Raw genomic sequence first — 24250 nt, forward strand, 5'->3', positions numbered from 1 at the left:
TGCATTTTATATTTATTAGATCGATGTAAATAAGCTTGTACAAATGATTAAAGGAAATAGTAAAAAAAAAAAAACAACCAGAGATAAAAGATATTCGAAAATATTTAAAAAATCAATTAATATTAAAAACAGTCGAAAAATTATATTCATAATTTTTTTAGTAAAAAAGAAAATTTCTTTTTATACATATAATCAGTTTTTTCTGCTTGTAGGATTTATATATTTTATTTCATAATCTAAGACGCGGTCTAAACTTATCTTACCAGTCCAAACTTATCCATACATTGGCTGTAAATTTTTACTATTTCAAAGTATAGGTATAGAAATAGAAAGGTACAAGCATAAAATACGAAACTGATAATATAAAACCTGATAAAATCGATACTAATCATTACTTTTTATAGCTTGCATTATTTATTATTATATATTTAAATTCATATCCAGGTGTTGATTTTAATGCGATAATAATAAGTGGACCAAGAAGTCAATGAACAATATACTTGTGCGTAAGCAATAATTGTATAATAATCATATAAATAATAATCGTGAACAAGAAATAATACAAGCATTTGTTAATTCTTTTTCATCACAGATGCATTTCTTTTTTTCACACTGGTTTATTATTAAATTATAATATATTAATTGTGTTGATAAAGTGCTCTCTAAAATACAGCAACTCAAAATCGCGACATATAATTTCTATGAGAAATTTTATAATATAAACAGCTACGCGCGCGCTATTTCTTATCTTTTCTTTTTTTGTAATCAATGGAAACTTTAATTCTATATTTGTATGTGTGTCCACGGGTGGGTCGGGTATGCGATTCATGTCCAGTATTTCATTACTCTGTAATTTTTGCATATCACTTTTATTGTTAATAAATAATATGCAGTTACAACTTGTATTTGTGCAAAGTATCGTTGTCTCTTCCATTTTTTCCTGCGGTATCGTATCGACTATTAAACTTAATTACTATAATATTTTGTTATATTTACAAGCACTTTGTTATTTAGTGCAGAGATAAAAAATACATTGTACACGCACAAACAATATATGCAACTGCGTGTGTGTATATGTATTATAGCGAATAAAACATACGTATTTAACAAATGATGATTTGTTATCCCGATTTTTATTAATAGAGTTTAAATTTCAAGTTGTAAAAAATTTTAAATATTGTCAATTGTGGTGCTTCAACTATGCTTAATGTTTGTTCGTCCAATATATCTAAGATAGATGTATGTTCTATGCAAAAGCTTTGGGGTAAGTTATAATCTTTTCATGTTTTTCTATATAATATTAGCTTTTTCTATATAATTTTCTATATTATAATTTATCTATCTATATCAATCAAGTGCTTGTGCGATAAATAATTATCTATTGCATGGCAGTTTGTAATTTAAATTAAGGTAAATATATTATATCAACCCCTTCAATGTTAATGACCTTAACATACGTTGTCAAGGTCATGACCTTAACATAGATTTTCAAGATCATGACCTTGACAACATATGTCAAGGTCATTGACTTTTGAAGGGATTGATCTAATGCGAATATTTACCTAAATTAATATTGTAAAATTATTTTACAGACAATGGTAATGCTTACAACGGAACCACGAGTAACAGCAGTAGGTCGAGCATTTCCTCCATGGAGAGTACCTCTGAATCGCATGGAAAGCTCAATACACAGCAAAGCATCGTGGAAGTGCATTCGCCACCTCGTCATATAATATCAGATGTAATATCCGATAAACCAGTGTCATCGTCATCGCTTTCGCCAGAACTATCTGCTCCAATATTTACATCGACATCAACACTAGCTGTGTCAAAATCGGCACCAATATTATCTACCCTGAAATCCACACCAGCACTATCTCTACCGAATTCAGCACCCGCATCACCTGCATTAGCTTCGAAGATACCTTCAACTTCAACACCTCCACCACCACCTCCACCACCACCGACGCCAATAAGACCTACTCCACCGCTACAGACTCAAAAATCTGCGCCCTCGACATTTTCCACATCCAATAAAATTGAAGTTTCCAAAAGTATTAAATTCTTTAATGGTGAGTTATGATCAAATTTTAACTCTTTGTTTTTTAACTCTCAATAATTGTTTTGTATTATTGGTATCGTTTTATGTAATTATAAAAGGTACTAGCGGTCAAGAAGAAGTTCAAAAAGAGCTCAAGTTTGTCTTGACGATGTTTCGAGAGAAGAAAGCGAATTCTTCTCTTAACAATGATATGCGTGACATTTGGGTGAATCAATACTCGACTTCTCGGGAAATTCAAACTTGGTTGGCGGCCAAAGGGTTCTCGGAGAAGTACATTGACTCCAATCTATCAATGAATCTATCAGTCAATGAATTTATTAATCAATCCATTAATGAATTATTCTACCAATCAATTATCCACTAATCATTCTACTTTATTTGCAGAATTTGCAAACAGTTGGAAAATATCAACGGTATGGAATTATTTAATTTATCGCGGCGACGATTGGAGCAATTGTGCGGATTGTCCGAAGGAAGCAGACTCAACGGTCAATTGACTTTAGCGAAAAATGAATGTGGGGTAAGTGCATTTTGAGTTAGATAATCCCGCATCGCTTTTTTTCTTATGCTCGCAATTTTATTTTCAGTATAAAACAGCTCGATCATCGGAACTCAAGCAGATCTTAGAAAAAGCGCGCCAAAGAGCAGAGGAGTTGAACGATAAAGATGAGGTCAGACAATGAGCATATATATATATATATATATATATATATATATATATATATATATATATATATATATATTTTGTGAATCATATGTTCCTTGTATTCCGCATATGTGCGGGAACGATGTAAATATTAATAGGTAATATGTACGAGCTTTATCATGAAAGGACTGGGAAGAGAATGAAGGGTAAAATAAAATAATTTTTTTTTTTTTTCGTAATTTGTCATAGAAAGAACTTTCAAAACGCGAAAACAATCATCGATAAAAATAAATTAAAATTAAACTGTCAAACTGAAATATTTTATTTTACCTTATATTGTGATAATATTATTTACACAACGAATCAAAGCAACATTGCATGCCAAAGAATTTTTAGCAAGATAGAAGCATGTGATATATACAATAAATTACTTGTAATTTTTTTTTTCTTTGTGAAAAGATACAGATAAGCAATATATTATCCATTTATTATATATATTTTAACGGACTTATTCAAACACATAGAGAGATAAGTTGTTTCCCGGTGCGATATTTGAATAGAGAATTTAATTAATTCATTTTAATTTGATATGTATTTATATTACAAACATACATAATATATATATGTAGAATAAATGGAATCACTTTATTATTCGACAGCAACGTAAAATAAAGTTAAATTTAAATGTTAAACAAAAGAATATGCTATCAAACCATAAAACTGATGTTAGGAAACGGTAATTAAAAGATGATGTAATCAGTATACATATATATTATGTGATATATCAGCAATTTATATTATATTATATTTATATTATATTATATTTATATTTATATTATATGTGCAAAATAAATTGTTAAATCGTTAATTAAAAGAACATAAACGATTCATCGTATATGTAATCCTTTTATGCATCCCTGCGTATTTAACTTATATACATAAAAATAAAAATCTAAATAGAAGATTTTCTGGATCTTTGTATTATTCTATCAAAAAATCATCCGTCAAGGAATATATATTGATTTATAATTATTATTGATGTTACATTATATATATATTTATTTAAAGCGATCGCATACATTATAACAGACATAAATAGAATACTCTAGCTGTGCCATTTATGTCGATAAACTATACATTTTTTTCTGAATTCTTGACACGAGGTCACATAACGTGAACACATTGATAATCATATTAACGCTATTTGTCGTCAAGCCCTCTTATATATATGCCTTTTAAATAATTGATATCACAAGATACCTAATAGTGATAACATAAAAAATCTACACTGGTATAAAATATCAACAGCGTCACATGCAAAATATAATAACTTTCTGTGTAAAGTTTAATTGTGATAACAATACGTTAAAAATATTTCCATTATATATAAGATACTTTACGAATTAATACAGCTTATGTTGTAATTCGCTTTCTTCGATTGCTCGTAATGCTTTAAGTAAAATTTATTTTTATAAACAATGTTTTTAAAGAAATCTGTGTAATTTTCTTTTGAATTTTTCAACGTCTCTCAAATTCAAAGTCTTAAATGATTCCGAATAATTATATAAACGACGATATTATTTTTGTGAGAAGAAAAAGCGTTTTACAAAAAGCATTTTGCAAACAGCATTTTGCAAAAAGCATTTGGTATCGTAAATACTTTTACAGAAAGTGAATTATATGAATACAAAATATACAAAAAGTTACTATTCCAAATAATCTTATACGTCGTATTTCTACCGATTACATATTTTACTGATATAGAGAGATATCTAGAAAAAGTCGATAATTTGCGAAATTGTTGTCGATAAAAAATCTTCTAGAAAATTTTTTATTTCTAATAGCTCGTGTGAAAAAATATGAAAATCGACAAAGTCGACGTTAATAAAAAAAAATTTTGATTTTTACGATTTACAAATTGCTTGCATAAGCTTTAGTACGATTGCAGTTCTTACACTTATTAATAATTGCGTGTCATTAATACTTTGTATGCGATGACAATGATTATACGATTATATTTCATATTTTTGTTATTTCTTATCATTATCATGTCAAATAATCTTTGATAGCAATACGATACTTTCCGATATATCCTAAGTGTTAAACATCGTTGAAATAATAGATCAGAAAAAGATAAGACTGTTGAAGAGAATTAGTATTCGATACTTCAATTAAAATAAAAAAACATATGGATTTCACGTTAGATATCTAAATATCGGAATGTAGGAAAACTTGTGAATTAAATGAAAAAAATTAATAACGGTACATAAACTAAAAATTATTGATTGTGAAATTGATTCTACGAATGTCTCTTAAGTAAATTTCTCTCTCTTACAATTAATAAATATGTATTTTTTATAAAACGTATTATCTCTTATGTTGTTCTTATCGCAGTGATCTTTTTACAGCGGTAATGAGCGAATATTGTTAAAAATTTGTGCGTCGTTTCATATCGTGCGCTCAGACGCCATAAAAGCGAGTCATTATCAGTATCGCCATAATCTTCTACCGATAAGAATTACATACGTTTATATGTCAAATGAAAATTATAATTCTAATAAATCGTCATTCGACCTAGAATTATCTTCCTTTGATGTATTGTATCTAGGATTCTACAGCAAGTACAAATTTTTATCGAAAATTTGATCGTAAGAAGATATTATTTTTTTCGTCAAAATTCCTCTGATTTACACACTTATGTTAAATATGATGTATATCATTGGTCACCATAAAATTAAAATGCAACATTCAATCTCGACACTTTAGTAAAATTATGAGAAAACGCATAAAATTTATACTGGTTACATAAAAATGATTATTAAGTTAATATAAACTAAGATCGCGCATTTTTATATATATATACATATTTGACAACTTAATTAAACTATATGTAATATTTTCTTATTAATTATGGTATAACGTAATACAAACGTTTATGTCTTGGAAAAATATAATTGAAATAAATAAATTGAAATAAATAAATATATATATATATATATATATATATATATATTTTCGTAATTAAAAAATCAATATTCGAAATATCAAATTCAATTTATATTTTTAATGATAACTGTGATAATGAAGAATTTTTAGTTTTCATTTAACAATGGAAGATTTATATATATATATATATATATATATATATATATATATATATATGCAATTGATATTGATTGTTATAATAATTAAGAAATTAAGAAACAGAAATCTCTTCAACGGCTTTTTGATTATACATAAGTACATACACAATTATGCCATAAAGTGCAAATAATCCATATATATTATATATACATTTGTGTAACATACATAAATATATCATAAATAAACATAACTTTTTATCGATTGTGAGTGTTGTTATTGAAATCTTTCATTAGTGAGCCATTATTCTCCCAATCCAAATCCTTCTTATCGCTGACAATAAAGATAAGTGCCATTATCTTATTAATAATATTAATAATAATAATAATAATAACAATAATATAATAATAATAATAATAATAATAATAATAATAATAATTTATTATTTAATAATGATAATGTTAATGTGTGACATCTAATATCACAATTATTTTCATTTTATAATTTTAAAATGATTATATCTAATTACTGTAATTTTTTTTCTTTGAATTAAAAAAAGTACCGTGACATATAATGTGAAAAAGAAACAAATTATTTCTTACAATCCTTTAATAGATAACAAATGCTCCGAAATTTGACTTTGCAATCTTCGAAGTTTGTTCGCAATTCCTGCATGGAAAAAATAAAGTTCACCAAATATATGTATATTTTGGATGTTAAATATACATTTTTTTTTGCTCTATGACATAATATAAATTTTATATATATAAATTTTATATATATATATATATATATATATATATATATATCTTATGTATGTAACAATAAATAAATCTTAAAGTGAAAAAAACGAAGATGATTTTAAAGAAAGCTTATGTTGATATAAACGTTACCAAAAAATCGAAACAGATGATTTTCGAATATAGAAATCGAATGTAGAATGTATCAAGATCAATGATTGAAATATGCTAGTGATATAGTGCGATGCTAAAATAATAATAAAGCGAGTGTGAAATGATTAATATGAATATATGAAAACATACAACCTACTGGCCAGCAACTTCTGCATCCTCCTTCGATGGAACAGACCTTGATCGATGGGGAATACAGTGTGAAAAAATGATTGAATTTAGAATAATATTTGGTGAATAGCGAACCTGAAAGCGCGGGGCTGGTACTCTTTGAAATGAATGAACATGTATATATATGATAGATGAAGGAAGGAAAAAAGAGGATAAACATTCCTTTCTCGCGTTAAGTTAAGACCTTTATATAGAAAGCGAATCTTGATGTTCTCTTTTTTTTATATAAATTACCAAAAGCCTCCCGCACTGCGGCCGCCCGGTGGATTATTCACGCGAATGCATGATTTTCGTCCTTCTTCGACATCCTCTGCAAGAATAGAGAGTGCACTTATATTCCCGTAATATAAAGAAAGAAGCAATTGAGATAAATTTAACATATTTTCCTGATTAATATTCCATCAGCACAGAACATTGTAGCAATATTGATGCAATATTGCAGCAATGTTGCAACGTTGCTGCAATATTGCATCAATATTGCTGTAATGTTCTGTGCAACGTTGCTACAATATTGCATCAATATTGCCGCAATGTTCTGTGCTAATGGAATATGTGGAGTATGATATATCAAGCTCAAACAAAATTTAGTATTTCTTTACCAATATTGGCATAAGGCCACCAAAAGATGATATATATGTATCCTGTATGTTCTATGAAGATTTAAAATTATTGATCATAAAACTCACCGCTGATGGAGAAAGTAGAGTCTTGCATGTTTCTCTGACCTTCGTGCCTCGGACCTTTCGTAGATGGCGTCATTACGGCGGAGCTCGGCAAGGTACACAGGTACACAGGTGCGTCAAGTGAACCGTTGGTATGATCAGCTCGTGCTCCAGCTGCGGCTGCGGTTGCAGCGGCCGCTCTCGCCTGTTCCTTGGCCTTCGCGATTTCGGCGTCTTCCTCCGCGTATCTCTTGACCTCTGCTTCGGTTCGTGCGACACCACGTGGTTTCTTCAATAGCATTTGCAATATTAAATTTCAATGATAAATTTTAAATGACATATTATTAGTATATTTAGTATACATAGTATATTTTTATTCCAAACAATTAATTTTTAAATTCAGTTCAATAATGTAGTACTTTAATATATTAGTATTTAAAAATAACGCCATATAAAGAAAAAGGAAAATACAGAATTTTAAAAGAAAGGGTCATCACATATTTTGAAAGCAAATAGTATTGTAGCATAAATATGACCCTTCATCTACACCCAATATATTGTGCGTTATACCTTTTCCTTATCGTTTATCATGTCGTACACATAAGTGCCAAATGGCTCCGTATTTATATATTTCCCGAAGCCATGAACAGCTTTGAGCTCACACTCGTCCACGCATACGCGTCCATTGACAATCACATATTCAGGTACGGCAGTTACCTCCATACCCTGTATTAATAATCAAATATTAATTAAATAATTAAATTGCATTTGTGTAAGATATTTCTATAATTGCGATTGAAGCAAAGAGCGACTTTCTATAATACACTTTCTTTTTGAAAAAATTATGCGTTGAGAACATAAACTTAACCGCGTATTTTGCATCGTAAACGTTCATCTATAATGCATCATCAGTAGTATATATCGCGTATCAAATCGCAGTTATCAATTTCTCGCCAAAAGCGGACGACTTAATTAAACTCGCCTCGAAGATGTTGAAGTCAACGGCCTGGACGTGGGTCTGAGCGGAAATGGTGCGCTTCCTGTTGGGGTCCCAGACGACAATATCGGCGTCCGAGCCTACGGCTATGACTCCCTTTCGAGGGTACAAGTTAAAGATCCTGGCGGCGTTCGTGCTAGTGACCGCGACGAATCGCGTAGGATGCATTATTCCGGCATGCACGCCCTTCTCCCAGAGCACGGCCATCCTGTCCTCGACACCGTTCACGCCGTTAGGGATTTTCGTGAAATCGTCTTTACCCAGAGCTTTCTGCTCGGAATTGAACGTGCAATTATCACTGCCGATGACTTGAAGAGTATCTCTGAAAAATGACCGTATTAGTGCACATCTGTGAAAATCGAACGAGAATTATTTCAGAAAAAGAAGAACCAAGTATTAAGCGATTACCTTGACATCGAGTAGGCTAAAGTAATTGAAATTAATAATAAATAAAATTACATTGAATGATTAAAGACTAGAAGGGGGCTGTTTAAATCAGCTGTTTTTCCTCTATCTGTGTATTAATTAACATTAATGCTCTTCATTGTGTATAGGTGACCCCCACATCGCGGCTATTAATATCAAGACTACGAGCTTATGTCATTTGTGTCAAGTTGTTATTGTAATTTAGCGCTGCGAAAATGGATGTGCATGTGAGGTATGCAAAATAACGCGATTATTAATCCTAAAAATGAAACCGTATTTGAGGTAACGCAATAGTGAATCCTTGGGTCTATGGTCATCTAATTCAATATACTTAACTAAAGTATGTTATATATATATATATATATATATATATATATATATATATATAAATAATAATAATATATATATATATATATATATATATATATATATATAATAAAAATATAAGTAAAGTATTAAAAAAATATAACTAAAATATAACTAAAGTATTAAAAAAATTTTAAAAACATTTAAATATTTCTCCTTTGTAATTTCTACTATCTCCTGTAGCTTATTTAAGAAAAAAAATTTTTTAATAATTTATTTTTATATTTTAAAAAAAGATTCATAAAAACTGATATCCGACATAAAAATTTATAACTTTTTAAAAAATAATTTTGAAGAAAAATCCCTTCACGGATCTACAATTTAGATTTAAGAATTAAGAATTATAAAAAAAATTTTATGAACGCTGCTAAAAAAAATTTATTTATTTGCAAAGGCAAGAGATTATGCTATTTATGGACGGTATGAGTTTTTGACGACATCAATTTCTGCGATAAAAAAGTTTTTGATGTTCCAAACGCATTTCATTTTATTAAAAAAATAAACTATATTGATGATTTTAAAACTATTAATATTCTCTTTATGAAGAGAAAATTCATCGGAAGCAGTTGACACCTTACTCCTTAAAGAATATTGCATATTTTTTACTTTGGTAGGCCATTTTTTCATATTAAGATAAATTATTTCTTAAATATATCATTAAAATAATAAATTTCATAAAAAATTCGACTTTCAAAAAAATAAATTACAAAAGATAAGAAACAAAAGAAGAAAAAGAGAAGAAACAAAAACATAATATACAAAAGATATATATAAAGTAAATCCTTGATGTGTTTATTTCCAATTTGCACTCACTAATGACACAGGCCTGCGATAAAAAAAAAACTTTTTTTCAATATTTTAGCTATTTTTAATATATTTTTGAGTCGGAATCAAAAAACAATAAAAAGTTTTATCATAAACTTATTTCATAAATTCAATCTTTTTAGTAATTTTTTTACTCTTGCGAGAAGTGTGATCAAGAAACATTATATAACATTTTTATTAGAAAAGTGTATCATTCTTATTTTAGAATGAAACTAGGAGATAAAGACAAACTATAGGCGTTACACAAAGTTTTATTTGCGTAGAAAGTCTAAGAATGTGATCTAAGAGTAAGAAGAAATCATTCAGATTTGATATGTCAATGGAGAGAGCCAAAGAACAACTGCTATTTTTGCTATATTAAAGACTAATTAAAAAATAAAAAACTTCTATCTAAATTTCCCATTAATTTTTCGACCTGTTCCTTATGGCCCAAAAATTCCACTTCTACTAGAAATATTGGAAGATTCGTCTAGTAATTCTGATTCAGATATTGAAGAATTGATTGAATATGATATAGGAAATCAAGTCATTTATTCCATCTGAGCTAAACGAGAGATTTAGCGAGAGATTTGGAATTACCTAAGGATTCTGCTAAATTCTTAGACTCCAGATTAAAAAAAAAAAAAAATTGTAAGCAGCTTGAACATCTGCTGGAACATCTGCATCGATATATTTATAGAAGCAAAGAAAATGAATTTACTCTCTATTTTTTCACAGGAGGATATATAATGATATTGATAGTTTGACATAGAAATGTAGCACTGAATACAAAGCGGATGAATGAAGACTTTTCATCGATTCTTTTAAAAGTATTCTTTTACACAATCGGAACAAGTATGCCTCTTTATAATTTTAAGTACATCTTTTATAGTTTTTGTAAATAAATATATTCAGTAAATATATACTGGCCACGAAATATAGGTTTCATGGTAATTTTTCACCTACCACTAATTTCATTCACATATTACAACATAAAAATGTCAAGACAAGCTATGAACAAAACTGCACGTGATATGGAACAGATCTGAAATCATACACATTTTTGGATTTAGAATTCCAAATTTCTATAAAATCAGCATATATATTTAGAAAAAAATTTATGATTGCAATTTTGCAGGCCTATTTAACCAGAGATATACTGGTCTCTTTTTACCTTAATGATGTCAAACTTTCTTTGTACAAACTTTTTTTAGGGAGAACTTTCGATTAGAAAGACTCGGTCATTTCCGTGTAAATCGAAGATGAAGATGCTCCTGAACATCACAGACCCAAGAGTTCAATCGAAGTTAAATCAAGAAGAAACAGCCTAAGAATTCGGCTCATATAAATTGATTAATTTAATGTACTGACTATATATAAAAAAGAAAATAATAAATAATCTCCTTTTCACATTTCTTTGATCAATTGGAAATTAATTTCTCTTCAATAAAGAATATTAAAATATCCCTATAACTGTTAACACGCATAAATAATGCAATTAAATGATAATAGAGCGGAAGCTAGTCCGTTTGTTATGTATATAAACATCAAGGATGTTCTCTGTACAATCTACTTACTGAGCCAGATGTTCGATTAGATAGGCAGGTGTAGTCGGGTCGGGCCGCAAAGGCGGGTTAGTAATGAGACGCCTTGCTTTTTCCATATCTTTACTATATTGCTCGCTACCATCGATACCGATAGCGCTTGCCAGGGTTTCTCCAAAAACGACGACACCCTCCGACCGTTTCGCCGACATGATGTCGGCGGCCGATTTGCTCGTGATCGCCGTTACATACAGCGGACTATTTACCTAAACGCGATATTTTTATCCTCTCACATTTTATCCTCTCATATATTATCCTCTCACTAAATTAATTTGTGCTGTCTTTTTTTTCTTTTTATTCTGTATGCTTAGATAAAACGCATCACGGCTGAAAGTATTTTACATCTAAATTTATAATTAAAAATTTAATATATTTTATACGAAATTAAAAATATTTGTAACAATTTTTATTCTATTATTTTTTTATTCTATTATCATATTATTATTATATTATATTTTACTATAATATATTATAGTATATTTATATTATGACATACTATTATTACAAATTATATTATATTTTTACAAAAATTTTTCTATTAAAAAAATTAAAATGTAACACGAGTGTCTAGAATATAAATAAAAAAATTAATACGCCTTTTATGCAAAACATTATTTTAATTCTCTGGACTAGTAAAAGTCAAATGAAAGAGTGCATGCTTCATGAAGAATTAATTTTTTTTTCCATTTTGAAAGGAGAATATTAAAAAAATACCTCGAAAAGAGATTTATTTAAAAATTTGTGCCCTATACATAACTATTCAGTTTCATTCACGCACGTAAAGAAAAATTTTCTTGAAACTCACGCATTACCATCCGCCCATTTGGCTTCTACTAATCCGGGGAATTTGATTAAGTTGTCTCGAATATGTATGTGTAGAATTATATTCTTACATAGACACATACATATAAGCACGCGCAAATTTATCTCTATTATTTAACGTATATTTAAAAAAATCTGAATATTTGTATCTTCAATATTATTGATGATAAAAGTAGATTTAATTTTACTATTAAATATTTAATTTGTTGAATATATAAATTTTTAATAAAAGAAAGGAATAGCAATAAAAGTTAATGGATTGATATATAATTATACATTAAATTCAAGTAAAAAAAATCTGTCAGCCGTGCTCGATTTATCTATTATAATTTTTTCAAATTTTATATTTCTTTTCTATATTAACTTTATAGAAACATTTTTAAACATCTAATGCGTAACGTGTTAAAAATACGGTTTAAAAAAAAGTTAATTGTGCTACTACGTATAACACAGACATATTTAATGCATAAAAATAAAAGAACGAGAAGAAAACAAAAGTAACGACATTAACTTTCAATATGCATGCAAGTGGATTTTTGTCATGCAAAACCGCAAAATAAATTTCAGTGTGCGCAATAATGGACAAAGGCGTACTTGCACTTTATGTAGTTTGTACGTATGTCACACAAGCCTCTAGCAGAATAACGTATAAACTTAAATTGCTATTGTCGCAATTGCAACCTATTTTCACTAATCGGCTAAATAGAAAGTGCGAGGGAGAGCGTGAAAAGAGTCGGTATAACCGATACTTTACATTTACACCGAAAGCATATGTGTATCTACGTTTAGTTTGGAAAATATATTCGATCGATTCATAGTCATAATTTATACTAAATTCGTGAACAACTGATTTCTCTATCCAAGATTTTCTCTACGAATTGTACATTTTCCCTCATGGTATTTGCTTAGTCGTTTAGGAAAAAACTGGTCGGTGCGTTACTTCTTTTAAATAGAAAGCACGGCCACTTAATACGTGCTAATTACATCGATTTCGAGTGACAGTGTTTTCCGACAACATTCTTGCGGGTAAGAAATCATTTGGCAAAAGTTTCACCGTTTAGAAATGTCTGATAATTGATGGATGTATACATAAACAGTCACAATGCACTTATACTAACTTCATTTAACCCTTTGGCTATTTTTGAAAATAACAATTTATAAAAAATCACACTCTATACGTTCATATCTTGACTCTGATCTTTTTTTTTTACTGACTGGCTATAAATAATACATCTTTGTTTTCTTTTTTTATCAGGCTTAAATTGAATAAGAATTGATACAAGAAAAGAGAAATGTTTATCAATAAGTCTCTTCGAATATTCTCCTGCACTTGTTCTTCTTCCGGTTTCAATTGATTTCATATGCTGTGATAAAATTTGCTGCATTGATTTCTTTTATTTATTAAACTTTAAAGTCACCAAATTGATTCCATTTTCAAAAAACTTCAAAATTTGGGAGAGGAATGAGAGAAATGCGACATCTACTGATGAAAGTTAAAAACTAAATTTAAATATATGAGCCCGCGGAAATTCAAACTTAAATATATATTTACCGTATTTAAAAAAAAAAATCTCAAAACATATGTTTGCCGTCTTTAAAGGATTAATTTTAGCTTGTAATTTGTGAATTGTTAATAATCGTGAATCCTGAAATTTGTTTGTTTATATATCAAGTACTTATAAAAGGGTTTTGTACGCAAATAGATTAATAAATTTATATTCTAGCCTGCTTCCCAATGTCAAAGTCGCCCTGAATTCATGGCTTTAGTTTTGACTCACTTGACCAACATGTTCACAAGTACTCGCGGCGTATCCGTATCTGGTCTAAGTGGCGGACTTAATACGTGGCCGGCGGCGTGTCTCCAGAGTTTGTGCGAGCAGTTGGTACCGTCCGTGCCGATTGCAGCCGCCAAGGTTTCGCCAAAAACGCAAACGCCGCGTTTACGCGCGATCTCCACTTGTTCGGCGGCGCTACGACTCATCACATGCACTACATACAGCGGACAATTGACCTAAGCAAAATTTCGATACTAGTACGACTACTGAGAAAGTGAGACGATGGTGTCTGATGAACACATTTTTGCCTGCTTGCATGTTTAGCCTCCTTAAGTAAAAAAAGAATTAAAAAGCGAGGTAAGAAGGAAAGAGAAAAAGCTGAAGTTTAAAGAAAAAAAATTTGGTAAAATAATGTTGTCAAACTTAATCACATGATATTCCTTAATGTTGGTAAGACAGAGAATGAGAATTTTAAACATACTGAGAATTGGACATGTGCCATTTAGCAAAGCAGCGCACTATGCTTTATTTTGTCCTGAATTCTAATCTAGAGATTTATGATCGTTCGTGAACTGAATACCGTGGCGGATAGCGTGCCAAGTGCATTCGTGAACAGAACATCGAAAATGGATAAAAAAAACTTGCATGTGTATTCAGGACAAAGTAAAATATATTGTAAAAATGGATAACTAAGAATGAATATACGAAACTGATAAAAAAATATTAATGCTCAAAAATGATATTCACATTATCATTTCGCTTACCTGATTCGCGATAACGCACGCTCTATTGACAGCCTCTGCCTCAACTTCTTCAGGCCGTGACATTTCATGGCCCTCTGGACCTGTCACTCCTGCGGCGAGTAATTTCTTGACATTCTGTAACAAGTTTATGAAAATAAAAAAAGCTTATATATTGTATTTTCTATTTTCTGTTGCAAATTGCAAACAATGCGAATATCTTTATCCTCCGGTGCCCAATATAACTTTCAAATCATACATCAATGTTATTGCTCAACTTTCTTTTCACGTTCCATTATTCAATGATTGTAGAGTAATTTTGAAATTACAATATAGAAAGTTATTTTTATATTTTATATTTATTTTATTTTTATATTGTTATAAATAAAATTTTATTTATTGTTACTATATATTTTTATTTATTTTTATATACGTATATAGTTTAACTTATTCTTTTAATTTTTCCAATACAAATATAATTTAATACAATACAATAGAATTAAAATTTAGAAAACAAAAAGAATATGTAAAAGAGATAGTTGTAAAAATATTAAATTATTATTGTAAAAATATTAACAATTTTTACAATTTTTATTCTTATCAGTTTTAAGTTTTATTCACAAATACTATGACACACACACACACATACACACAGCAAAGTTCTAAATAATTATTTTCTATTCTGTTCTTTACACAAGAAACTATATAACAATTTTCTATAGCAATTGTAAAAAGAAAGAGCTTTCATATCAGTTAAGTCACAATAAATCAAATCATGGCTGTTTATCAAGCTAATAAAATCTGATAATTTTGAAATAAGCTCTTTTAGGCTATAGAAAGTGGAAGCGGAAGCGAAAATCAGTAATCAGAATTCTAAAAACAAATTTTAAACAAAATTTGTCTTTAGAGAAAAATTAAAAGAACATATTCAGAATAAATTAAACTATAAACATATATAAAAATAAATAAAAATATATAGTATTAATATATAAAGTCGTAAAAATATATAAAAACAATAAAATATATAATAAAATATATAATAAATAAATTTTTACTTATGACAATATAAAAATAAAATAAATATAAAAATAACTTTCTATATTGTAATTTCAAAATTCTATTGTATTAAATTATATTAGTTTCTTGACTCATAAAGACGAAATTGTGAAATTGATCCTAAACAATCATGGCATATTGGTATCATTATCTTTACGTACTTCCGCGATAAGGTCGCCGTTCTCCGCATGTACCATAGCTACGGCACCGATCTCTTTGCACGCCTTGAAAGCCTCGATCAGCTCCGGGTCTCTAAGCATAAACATGTCGCGGTAAGCCATGAACATCTTGAAGCTACCGACGCCGTGATGCTTCGCCAATATCGCCATGTCTTCTTTAACCTGCAAAAAGACGAGGTAGCGAGCATCGATGAATAATAAATCGAATGCGGCTTCCTTTTAAACAACGAACGGGCAAATAAGGCGCGATGAACCGCGTTTGCTTCCATCGCGGTCGCTTCCACTCATGCGATTTCCTCATCCGTCATACGTGCTGAACGGTATTTCAACTGCACAATCACATAGCAATCACAATATAAAATTATATATAAAATATATTTATATTTGTTTTCTTTTTCTTGAGTAACACTGTCTGCATGTACAAAAAGAAAATAATAAGAATAATTGAAAAATAATTTTCGCATCTTTTTTTTTTTTTTAGAAAAAGAAAAATTTTAAAAAAATGAGAAAAAATGCCCTTATGTAATTATAAATGTATATACGATTATATGTATATAAGTAATTTTTCTTCATTTTTTCAAATTTCACTTTTTCTAAAAAAAGAACAATATACGGAAATTATTCTTCTGAATATTTTTCAATTATTTTTCTTACTCTTTTCTCTACATACTGATAGAGATTATATAAGAGGAAAAAAACACATATTATATACATAATTATACATATTTATATTTAATTACAGATGGGCTTTTTTCTGCTATAATTCAAGTTAAGAATCTAATAGGAAGACTTAAATTACACACTCGTAAAAAAAAATTAAGCCCAAAATTGAGTTTAACTGAATTGATCATCTTTTCTTCCCTATTTTTTTTCTCACTATTCGTATAGGTATGAATATATCTAATCTAAAAAGAAAACGAATTGCTAATCAAAAATTCCTAATCTAGGAATCAGGTTTTATTTATTTAATTTATTGATGCAATTATTGCATCAATATTATGTTATTATAGGTTGATAGATAGATTAATATATTTCTCAAATAAAGTTGAAAACGACATTATACAGGATATATCCTAGGGATGCATTTTGAAGATATTTTCCTGGCAAAAAGGTCATGAATATTATAAATCAATCTGACTTTGTTATCGAAAAAATTAGGAGTTCATTATTGTACGTGTCAAAATATAAAACTACCATAAATGTTATTTTAATATATCTGTTATTTCGATTGATGTTTTTATTGTTTATTGTAAAATTATAGATACTACTCACAAAGAAGCATCTTGCGATCAATAATTATGCTTACAAACAGGCATACTGAGAGATTATAATATAAAGTTTAAAAATCAATATGAAATGTCACATGAAAGTAACAGAAATATTAATTTATTTTGAATTAATATATGCCTTCGATAACAAACGTAAACAGATATACTTAAGTGTATGTGATTTTTATTATTAAAAAATACTTTTAGATACATAAATACATTAAAATTTATCGATTTCCTCGCGAAACATGTCATCTTGTACTTTCAAAGTAATTTATATTAATCAAAATAAGAACATTATTAGCTTTAATACTTTTTCTATCTGAAAAAAGATTTTCTGGAAATATATATGAGCGAACAAAAAGAATTGTATACATTTCATGCAAAAACGTTATGCCATTCTTTGTTTTTTCATCAACCAAAAATTAAAAACTTTAGTTAAAGTAGAACTTTTTGTACATGAATTTAAAACAATATCAGTGACGTTAAACAGAGCATATTCGATGAGTTTGTTAGAATTTTTACATTATATACAATAAAGTATTATATACAATAAATTAATTTTATATGTACTCTGTGTAGGTTCACGTAAGTTATTATTCTAGAGAAAGAAAGAGAGAGAGAGGAAATTACGTAAATAATGCCATTTGGGCATCATCAATAAATATATAACATACAATTCTTATACATAAAAATCGTAAAGTATCGTGTGTCAACTTAAAATTAACAAAAAAGAAAGGAATAAAAAAATTTTTTTTTTAGAAGAGTTTGATGTTACTGTAATTATTTCCTTCTAGGTGATTAAAAAGATGGAATAAAAAATGCATACAAACTGTATCATACATGCACGATAATCTAGCGCAAACGTTACAATATACTCAAAATACGTTTAATTGACGCATCAACGCATCATAAAAGCAGGATATGTGTTTACACACAAAAGCATTTATTAGCATCTATTAAAAATGCCTCATATGAAAATAATTATGCACTTTATTTACGATAATACCAATTCATTGTAGGAAATAATGAATTGGTGAGTAAAAAAGCTGATAAGATTAGCGATAAATATTTTGTATCAATTTTAATCGGACAATTAAAGCTGTAATATGAAAGAAAGAATAATCAGGTAGATCAATGATATCTAATCTTGCAATAATAGTGTTATGCCCATTTATAATATTTATTGTAACAATATGATAACATCAAATAATATGTTATCAAATAATAATACATATAGTATTATCGCAAATTATGTGCAAGATATTATTTTTTTCTTATTACGAGAAAAATTAATCATTAAAATAAAAAAGTGCATAAAGGTTATGCATAAAGTGGACAACTTCAAGGATGACGTTCACCTTGACATATGCTATCAAGATTATGACCTTGATGAACATCCAAAACGTTTTAGCCGTTACTCGTTATTTATTAAAAAATTATTAACAATAAAATTGTACACTAATAACAAGTATTAAATGCGATACTCTAAACTTCTTCGAGCATAAATTTTATATTAATTGTAAATTTAAATATCTAAATAAATGCATAGGTCAGGGAGAAACTCCGCCCCTCACTCATCAAAAAACTAACCCAACCCAAACCTCATTTTTATTAAAAAATAGAAATTGATTTGGGTTAAGTTAGTTTGGGAGTGGAAGTGCAGGGAAGGAATCTTTCTCCCGCCTACGCGAATTTACAATAAATATGCAACTAATATAATTCGTTTCATGGTCCTCTTTAAATCGGAGAAGTTCAGATTATCGCATTTCATGTTTGTTTTTATTCTACAATTTTATTGTTAATAATTTTTTAATAAACACCGATGGCTAAAACCTCTTGAATATTATTCAGGTTTATAACCTTGACAACATATGTCAAGGTCAACCATGAGGTTGCCCATTTTAAGCATAATTACTGAATATTTTATAAGAAAAAAAATATATATTATAATAAATTTACTTTTGAATTCCAGGAAGTGACGGCGACGTGCAATGCATAATCACAGCATACTTTTTCATCCGCTGACTGCCTGTATCTCTCATAAGCCTCTATAAGACTCTCTTCTTTTCGCGGTACTACAAAATCTATGATCATCGTGGTACCTCCGGCAACTGCAGCCTTCGTACCCTGGTAAAAGTCATCCACCGACTTGGTACCCATAAACTCGAATTCAAAATGCGTATGCGGATCTATGCCACCGGGCATTACGTATTTTGCCCTTGCATCGATGATCCTCGTGCCACCCGGTATAATAAGATTGCGCCCCATTTGCCTGCAAATTTAAGAGACAAAGATTCGAGCAGGTGTTTCACTTCTTGTGCTCAATTTGATCAGCAAGTGACTTTATCCAATAAAAAATCGGAACTTAAATTATTTAAATGGTTAAGCTACCTACACTTTCAATTACATCAACATACGACTGACGTAATGATGATTTAACAGCGTGCGTGATAGTTACGACAGTCACGTCTGTTTAACAAATCAAACGCTATATGATTGCCGCCTCATTCAACTCCAGTGATAAAGTAACGATGTGTGTATCATGTTTCACTTATATGTAAAGTAGCGGTCAGACATGTGAGCTGAATATATCGACTGTCATACTATGTATCAGTCGCAACAGAAATCTCGTTATCTTCGAGAAAGAAGAACGTGCGAGTCTAGTTTGATAAATTTTTCTTCAACAAGTGATAAGAATAAAGAAAATATCTTAAAGATTTTTTGATGCAACTTTCTAAAATATGATTTTTTTATTGTATACGTTTTCTAATGCTTTTCAATTATAGGAAGAAAAAAACACAAGGCTTCTTAAGTTTCAGGTGCTAGATTTACTGAAGAAAACTAGGTAGCTAAGATGAATATTTTTTATTTTTTTATCACTATAAATTACATTAAAAAACACGTACTGCATATTCAATATTTTGTCAAGGCATTGGTTATACAAACAAAGACAGATATATATTTATAACTAGCTGTTACTTGCGGCTTCGCTCGCGTGGATTTTGGAATTTGGTACAATTGTGTGTGGTGTATATATGTGAAAAAAGAATATTAATTTTTTTTTGTGATATCCATATCTTAAGAACTACTGACGTTAGGAGCAAAAAATTTGGCACGTAAATTTATTTTTTAATGAAGAATTAAAATGTCAATTTTTACTTTTCTAACACCTTCGGTTTTTGAGATATAAATATCCTTATAAAAAAATTCAACCCTTATTTTCATTCCCCTTAACTGGATTTTCGAAAAATGATAAAACATATAAAACATTTATTATAAAACATTTCTTTATTCTTAAAGAAGAATCTAAATACCAATTTTCACGTCTGTAACATTCTTTTTGAAATATAAGTATTCTTATAAAAAAAATTCAATCCTCTTTTTCACTTGAGGACAGAATTTCCAAAAATCCTTCCTTACTAAGTATGTACGTCATAAAAACAATGTACTTTCCAAATTTTACATTCCTAGGTTAAACGGTTTGAGCTGGGCGTTGATGAGTCAGTCAGTCAGTCAGGACTTTTTTCTTTTATATATTTTATATATAATATATTTTAAACATATAATTCACACAACTTGGTTTATTGGCGAATTATCGACTGCTTAGAATATAAGAGCAAAAATTATCAAAGACAGAATTTTTTAAAAAATTTCTTCAGGAAAATTCCTTGATTTTAAAGATACAGAAAAAATCCCATAACAATTCCCTGATTTTTCAAGTACAAAATAAATCCCTTAAAATTCCAGGTTTTTTACAAGGATAGATGCTTTTTTATACGTACTATGTGATAAAAATATATTTCACCACCATTTCACGCATACCTAATAATTCCATCCTCGATGTAGACGTCGCTGTCGATGATTCCATCGTCATTGACTACTTTGCCATTTTTTATTAGCAATCTGTTCTGCGCGCTCTGTAAAACAAAATCATATTTTTATATTAGTTATAATATAAGAGATGTAATTTTAAAAGTATACAAACTTTTAACTTTGATTAACGGGGATTAAGCGATGCTTTTCTAACGACCATGAATCGTCCAACCATTGTCCTTGATGTAACATATATACAACGCGAGTGAGTTCCAACATCCGGCATACGCAATTAATGTGTGTACGTGCATCGTTATGTATTACGGTATTATCAATCAACGCTGTATGAGTGACGAGTTCACGCACTTCCGCTAATGCTAAATTGAGAGCATGTACGAGATGTGCATGATCCGATAAGTGAACAGTTACCTGCGTTTAGGGGAAAAAATATGCGCGCGCATATATATGTATAGATAAAACGTATAAATTATATATTTTTGCTTCCTTATAGAGAAAGCTTTGTTTTCACAAAAATTTTTTTTTTCGAAGTCAATGTATGTTCTAAAACGTAGAAAAATCACATTTTTGTCAAAATGTCCGTATGTGTGTATGTATGTGCACAAAAAGGACATGGTTGCTCTAACTTCCGCAAATTTTGAGATATTGGACTTTTTTATATAAATATAATATCATTGAAGATCGGTTGGTATTGAATTTGATGAGAATTGATGAAAGGGTTAATTTTTTATGAAATTTTGAATTTTTCAATAAATGTGCACGCTTTAACTTCCACAAATTTTGAGATATCGGGCTAAATATTTTTATATGATTAGAATATCATTAAAGGACGTTGGTATTAAATTTGATGAGAATTGGTGAAAGGGTTAATTTTTTATGAAATTTTGAATTTTTCTTAGAAAAGATGTAGTTGCTCTAATTTCCGCAAATTTTAAGATATCGGGCTAAATATTTTTACATAAGACATTTTTACTGGTATTATTTAGGGAAAGAAATAAAATTATGACGAAGCAATGTGCAAGTTTTTAATTTGTACAATTTTTTACTTGTTATTTTTTTAATTCATATAAATAAAATATATATAAAATAAATATTATAAATTACATATATATTTTCATAATATATATAATATACACATATAAATTCACATGATAAAATTGGCAAAATAAATCTTAGATAAAATAATGAGCATTATAAAAGAAAAGAAACAATAATATAATGCAATGTCTCATTGCTTTTTTTATATCATTGTTGACGTAATTTTTTAATTACGATTTATATTTTCCCGGAAAAATAAATGTGGTAAAGAAAGAAAAGAGCTGACATAGTGCTCTGTATGCACCGGCATAGAGCAGGTTGATAAAAAAAGTGCGTGTCCTTTCAAAGGACTCTCGGTGCCTTTCATCTTCTGCAGAGAGAATATAAAAACTAATCCTCGAAGAGAAAGAAACAGCGATGAAAGTAATAAGGACAGCGTTCAAGAAAAAAGAACAATTCTCGAGCATGTGCTGCCGCCTACATTCCGGAAGTACACTAACGAGTCTAGATCTTTTCGCACCCCATGAGGCCAGGCACGTTGAGCCCTTGTAGGCGAGCTCCACCTCATGCAAATTTAAGCCATTTTCAGCCCTCCTCGAGACTCTGCGTCATTGACCTTTCTTTGTTCTCACGTTAAAAAACATATAATTGATCAAAAATTGACGATATCTTTTTACAATCTTTCTAGTGATTTTTATACAAATGTCACTTATAGCATATAATAATCGTTAGATATTGTAAATATGCTATTATTAATATAGTCTTTAAGGTGAATATGACAAAAGCTAATGACTCCAAATATCCTAATCCGCCATTATAAAAAATCCAACTATACTTCTCGATAGATTTAGGATATCTGGTACGTTGAATGAAGACATTCAACAGAATCAATATAACAAGAAGTACATTACGATTGAAATATAAAAATGAATCTAGGTATAAAACAAAAGTAACATGAATATGCGTCCATATAAGGTTATGGATAAACGAGAAACACAAGAAACAGGAAACAGGTTCGATCTTCGAGATCTAAACGCTGAAAGACCATTGAGAAACCTATAGCGCAAATATATTTATATATAAACGCAAACCTTGTCATCTACAGAGTATAGTTATTACCAACGGGCATGTGTGTTTCATATGTTAGAGATCAGCATTCGGATATTTTCGGCACGCTCTTATAATACATCCTCCACACATACGGCATCTCATGTGATTTTTAAGAGAAATCTTCTCAAGAGTGTTACAAGAGTGCTACAAGAGCGATGAAATCTCATTAAAACAAAGTACACATTAGAGTGTCTTTGAGGCTTACCTTTAATTGTCTCCACTCCTAAAAGTCCACATATAAGTTATATAAAAAAATTTATTTTTCTTTCTTTTTATATTTATCTGTGTCTTAAATTATTTATTATTAGCCAAAATTATTTTTATATATTATTTATTATTTTTTCAATTATTTGTATTCCTTATTTTTTTTTCTCATGGTTCAATTAAAAAAAAAATAATAATAAAAACTATATTTCTCTTATGTGCTTTGTGACCGTTACAAAAGATAAAAATATCATGTCAGTTTTGAAAATAACAAATAGAATTAAATCATTAATGATAATTATGCGCATGCATTATATTAAATTAGATATATAACATATAAATTTATTATTTTTATTATAGAGCATTTGCTGAGTAAGCAAACCTAATACGACACAAAATGCGGGCTGCGTCGAGCCAGACATGCGACCCTGGTTAAAATCAATAATCCCGGCACTTCCTGTCTATACATCTCGAATTCGCTGGTACGAACTGAC

At 29.1% G+C, this 24250-nt stretch overlaps 3 protein-coding genes across 6 annotated transcripts in view; 2 read left to right on the plus strand and 1 right to left on the minus strand.

The window, feature by feature from the left end:
* LOC126851772 (epidermal growth factor receptor kinase substrate 8-like) overlaps positions 1–5733 on the plus strand; it is a 29383-nt gene extending 23650 nt beyond the window's left edge. For 2 of the 3 annotated variants that reach the window (XM_050596082.1, XM_050596081.1), the window contains exons 7-10: positions 1593–2072; positions 2161–2332; positions 2447–2582; positions 2650–5732. In XM_050596082.1, the coding sequence (XP_050452039.1) occupies positions 1593–2072; positions 2161–2332; positions 2447–2582; positions 2650–2745 (884 nt within the window). In that variant the 3' untranslated portion in view covers positions 2746–5732. Of the gene's footprint in view, positions 1–1592; positions 2073–2160; positions 2333–2446; positions 2583–2649 lie in introns of all 3 variants that reach the window. The other variant, XM_050596084.1, reaches the window with a different exon arrangement.
* LOC126851779 (cytochrome P450 4C1-like) overlaps positions 1–24250 on the plus strand; it is a 421874-nt gene that overhangs the window by 192575 nt on the left and 205049 nt on the right. The window lies entirely within an intron of this gene.
* LOC126851775 (dihydropyrimidinase) overlaps positions 5919–24250 on the minus strand; it is a 28070-nt gene continuing 9738 nt past the window's right edge. The window contains exons 2-11 of one of the 2 annotated variants that reach the window (XM_050596089.1): positions 21396–21490; positions 19533–19845; positions 16285–16464; positions 15092–15205; positions 11704–11936; positions 8516–8852; positions 8104–8259; positions 7558–7822; positions 7106–7181; positions 5919–6878 (exon numbers count right to left, since the gene is read on the minus strand). In XM_050596089.1, coding sequence (XP_050452046.1) covers positions 6836–6878; positions 7106–7181; positions 7558–7822; positions 8104–8259; positions 8516–8852; positions 11704–11936; positions 15092–15205; positions 16285–16464; positions 19533–19845; positions 21396–21490 — 1812 coding nt within the window. In that variant the 3' untranslated portion in view covers positions 5919–6835. Of the gene's footprint in view, positions 6879–7105; positions 7182–7557; positions 7823–8103; positions 8260–8515; positions 8853–11703; positions 11937–14330; positions 14564–15091; positions 15206–16284; positions 16465–19532; positions 19846–21395; positions 21491–24250 lie in introns of both variants that reach the window. The other variant, XM_050596088.1, reaches the window with a different exon arrangement.

The sequence above is a fragment of the Cataglyphis hispanica genome, chromosome 8 (genome assembly GCF_021464435.1).
Source record: "Cataglyphis hispanica isolate Lineage 1 chromosome 8, ULB_Chis1_1.0, whole genome shotgun sequence".
NCBI classification, from domain to species: Eukaryota; Metazoa; Arthropoda; class Insecta; order Hymenoptera; family Formicidae; genus Cataglyphis; species Cataglyphis hispanica.